Genomic DNA, 4,220 nt, shown 5'->3' with positions numbered 1-4,220 from the left:
AGGAATGAGAACATTCTTCAGCAACGCAAAGCACAGACTTCTAAGGGAATCTTCCCTCACCCTCTGCTCTTTGGAAAACTCTCATATACTGAAGAGTCTTCCATTCATTGGTATCTCCTCTAAACACTTTACAATTTACTTTCTAAACAGTAGTAGGTCATTTATTGTTTACTGTTTTTTGGTCCCTTCATCCTCAGACTTCACCATCAACATAACACTATAGGAATGTTAGGTGTTTTTATTTTAAAAAATCGACCATGTATCAGACATCATTCCAGGCATAGGAGTTAAAACTAAAAGAACACCTGTTTCCCAAGTTGCATGCAAGCCTGCAGGAAGGGCTGGGAGGCAAACAGGTGAGTTTAATATCATGTGACAATTCTATTATGGGGTAAGCAGAATACTCCACAGTGAACAGAGCCCATAGTGAAGTGGTGCCTAAAACAGGGCTGGAAAACAGGCAAGATTTGCTGAAGAGTATGACTCTTTAAGAGAAGTCTATGCTTAGACTTAAGAAATGAATGGGATTTGGCCACTCGGGTGACCACGTGAGACATCTGGGTAATGGCAAGTAGCAGAGTATGGAGGGAACAACTACTGCAAAGGGGGGAGAAGAAAGAAGGGACCAGAAGCAAAGCTGGATAAACAAAGGCCTCCATAAATCAGGCAAGAAATATTCCTCAGGCTATAAGGAACCTATGAAGAGTTTCCACCAGATTCACATTATGGAAATGTTTGGCTGTAGATGAAGTAGGACTAGAGACAATGATACCACTTAAGAGACCACTGTAGTAATCCAGAGCTTTGTATGACTTTGAGTAGGGAGTGTCTGCACCCCAGATTGCTACAGCATATGAATTTACCTGAGGCCAAATTAATTTTCCAATAGATAACTAGAACATCACTCAGGCCTGGGACTAGCGTAATACAAGTAAAGCACTTGTCTTGGGCACAAAATTTAAGAAGGCACGAACAAATTCAGTAATTAAGGTAAATAATACTTAGAGCAATATATATATATATATTTTTTTTTTTCTGTACGCGGGCCTCTCACTGTTGTGGCCTCTCCCATTGTGGAGCCACTCCGCGGCATGTGAGATCTTCCTGGACCGGGGCACAAACCCATGACCCCTGCATCGGCAGGCAGATTCTCAACCACTGCGCCACCAGGGAAGCCCTAGAGCAATATTTTTAATAACAAATGTAAAAAGCTCCATGATGAACAAAACATCAAAAAGTTAAATAAGGACAGTAACTGAGTTCTTTGGGGATGTATGTGAAAATAGACCAATTCCCCATACAATGGGTTTCTTTTCAATCTTACTTGGAGAATTTCAGTTTATTCACTCAGTGTTGCTAACCAACTAACTCACCTCGGAAGCCGAGACAGAACACCGGCTGATATCGATGTTAGGGCATCATCCAAAGGACCCGATGGCTTCCCTTTGCGAATCCAGCTGACAACCAGTTCAAGCAGCATCAAGGAAATGAAAAATGGAGTTGCCTGGAAAGGAAATTGCAGAAAAGAGATGCTATTGTGCTTGGTATGAAATTCTTCCAAGTTTCCTGATTAGTCATTCCCAAAGTGGGAGGCCCAGAGTGATAGTTCATAGCAGAAAAGGTATATACGTATCCTAGAGAATCATTTCCTCCCAACAGGCAAAGAAATCTGATTATTTCAGACACGCACTAAACAGGTGCTCAAATTCTATCATCCAGTTTGGACATGAAATATAACTATAGATGTAACAACGATAATTCTGCCAAGAAAATAAAAAGATTAGGCAGGACGTGTTTCAAGTTAGATCTAGAAAAGTACATTTGAAAATAAGTGCAATAATCAGAAGTCTATTATCTACATGCCTAAGGCCCACTTTAAAAGGCTGTCCTTAAGGATGCACATGATTCTAGTTTTTCATATTAGAATTACAGGAATCACAAAATTGAAACTGTAAGAACAAAATATTTGCTTCTGAGTATTTCAGAGAATGAGGTCATTTTAAATGCTTGTTTTAGGCATCAAGTTTTATTCATACAGTATTTTTTTATATCACAGAAAAAAATTCTTGTCATCCACAATTGATGACAAATATTGGACTAGGTTTGGTATAATATTAAAAAAATGATTTATGAAGATGCGAGTACCACATTTTTTTCTTTAAAAAATCAAATCCTGAAAAAGTTATAGGTTTCACTCATTTGGAAGCTGATCATGAGTACTGAAGTTTTCTAAACTGAACTCCCAAGAACATATTCTCTGATGTCATTTTCTTTTCTATTTCTGATCTCAACTAGTAAGTGTTGTAGGAACAACTTTGACAGGGTGGGGAACTTAAATATTCAAGTTCTAATTATGGATATTTCCACTTCCAATCATAGGCAGGAACCAGAAGTGCAACATGCCTCTGAACACCTGAGTTTCAAAGAAAACTTGGTTTAAGCTGAGACTTGGGAAGTCAGGGTTGAACTCAGTCAGCTGTGTATCCATTCTGCAGAACTATGCTGCTAAAATAAAGAGCGAATCGTTCCTGGGAGGTGGTAGACAAGTTTTCCCTTTAGAAACAAAATTGTTACAAAGTTTAGTGATGTCACATAACCACTAGCTTACTGAGCTTCTAACAGCTAAGTTTGTAAGGCCACTGTGTCCAGGAAAACTTTTTAAAAGTTTTATCATAGTCTGGAGTAACATATCAGGGAAGGCAAGTTTAATAGGAGAAGATGGTCATGGATACTGCATGGAGATTCAATTCAAGTGGAAATTCTACTTTTGCCCCATGCTTTTTTGAAACTATTATTTTTTATTAGAATTATTTGAAGAATGAACATGAACGAAACCCCAAAATGTGCTTAACTTACTTCTTATTCAGAGAAAAGCAAGAGTAGCCTCTTCCCAGAGAGTCTCACCCGTTTTTTGTTTTTTGTTTTTTAACATCTTTATTGGAGTGTAATTGCTTTACAATGCTGTGTTAGTTTCTGCTGTATAACAAAGTGAATCAGCTGTACATATACATACATCCCCACATCCCCTCCCTCTGTGTCTCCCTCCCACCCTCCCTACCCCACCCCTCTAGGTGGTCACAAAGCACGGAGCTGATCTCCCTGTGCTATGCGGCTGCTTCCCACTAGCTATCTATTTTACATTTGGTAGTGTATATATGTCCATGCCACTCTCTCACTTCGTCCCAGCTTACCCTTCCCCCTCCCTGTGTCCTCAAGTCCATTCTTGTCCTGCCCCTAGGTTCTTCAGAACCTCTTGTTTTTTTTTCAGATTCCATATATATGTGTTAGCATACAGTATTTGTTTTTCTCTCTGACTTACTTCACTCTGTATGACAGACTCCAGGTCCATCCACCTCCTTGAGAAAACCATAATTCAAAAAGAGTCATGTACCACAATGTTCATTGAAGCTCTGTTTACAATAGCCAGGACACAGAAGCAACCTAAGAGTCTCACCTTTTGTACATAATCAGGCACCTCTTCCAGGGTTTCAAATGACGTTTCATTGGGTTTCATCACGTAAAACATCATGCGAATTCCCTGGGAAACCGAAACATCCTGTTGGGCTTCTGGGTTCTTCATCTCTGCCCTTGTCTGACTCCCAGCTGGAGAGTATTTGTGATTCAGTGGTTGAAGCCAGAGGCTGAACAAAGAGGACGAGATGTGCTGCACAGATCAAGCCCTTTGTCAGAGAACAGCTAAAAACAAAGCGCCACAGAGCATAGCCAACAGCAGATTCTGTGTGGAGAGACAGGAAAATACAAGGATCAATCAGGAATGAGTTCAGAGTTCAGGGATGCTGTCCCAGAAACAGTGCACGTGAGGGATGGGGAGGGAAGGAAGGGCTGCTGCCCAAATCAAGGATAAACAGTGGAGTCTGGCAGCAGGTGGAATAATTTATCATTAAAAAAGAAAAAGACAAACAAACAAAACCACATGATACCTCCTTGGAAAGGAGAAGAAAAAAAGTGATAGCAGGTGAAAGTTCGCTCTGAAAAAGTGGGTGGAAATTCAAAACTCGAATCACATAAGGAAAATACATTTTTTTCTCTCCCTTTTGAAATTCACATTGTGTTCAGGTTTGTAGTCTCCCCAAAGAGTCACATTTCCTGAAAAGACAAGGTGTTCTAATCTCACTTAATAAGACTAAACTCAAAAGTCCGTAAGCACTGAATATATCTTACTGGTGATTGCCTATATATTTCTGGATGTGTATCATGTT

At 39.8% G+C, this 4,220-nt stretch overlaps 1 protein-coding gene across 1 annotated transcript in view; it reads right to left on the bottom strand.

Moving 5' to 3' along the window:
• AGMO (alkylglycerol monooxygenase) overlaps nucleotides 1–3,719 on the bottom strand; it is a 338,930-nt gene extending 335,211 nt beyond the window's left edge. Inside the window, exons 1-2 of the mRNA XM_007463784.1 lie at nucleotides 3,455–3,719; nucleotides 1,374–1,504 (exon numbers count right to left, since the gene is read on the bottom strand). Coding sequence (XP_007463846.1) covers nucleotides 1,374–1,504; nucleotides 3,455–3,580 — 257 coding nt within the window. The 5' untranslated portion in view covers nucleotides 3,581–3,719. The remainder of the gene's footprint in view (nucleotides 1–1,373; nucleotides 1,505–3,454) is intronic.
• Nucleotides 3,720–4,220: the final 501 nt, after the last annotated feature.

Source organism: Lipotes vexillifer, unplaced genomic scaffold (assembly GCF_000442215.2).
Source record: "Lipotes vexillifer unplaced genomic scaffold, Lipotes_vexillifer_v1.1 scaffold489, whole genome shotgun sequence".
NCBI lineage: Eukaryota > Metazoa > Chordata > Mammalia > Artiodactyla > Lipotidae > Lipotes > Lipotes vexillifer.
This window is presented reverse-complemented; position numbering and strand designations above follow the sequence as displayed.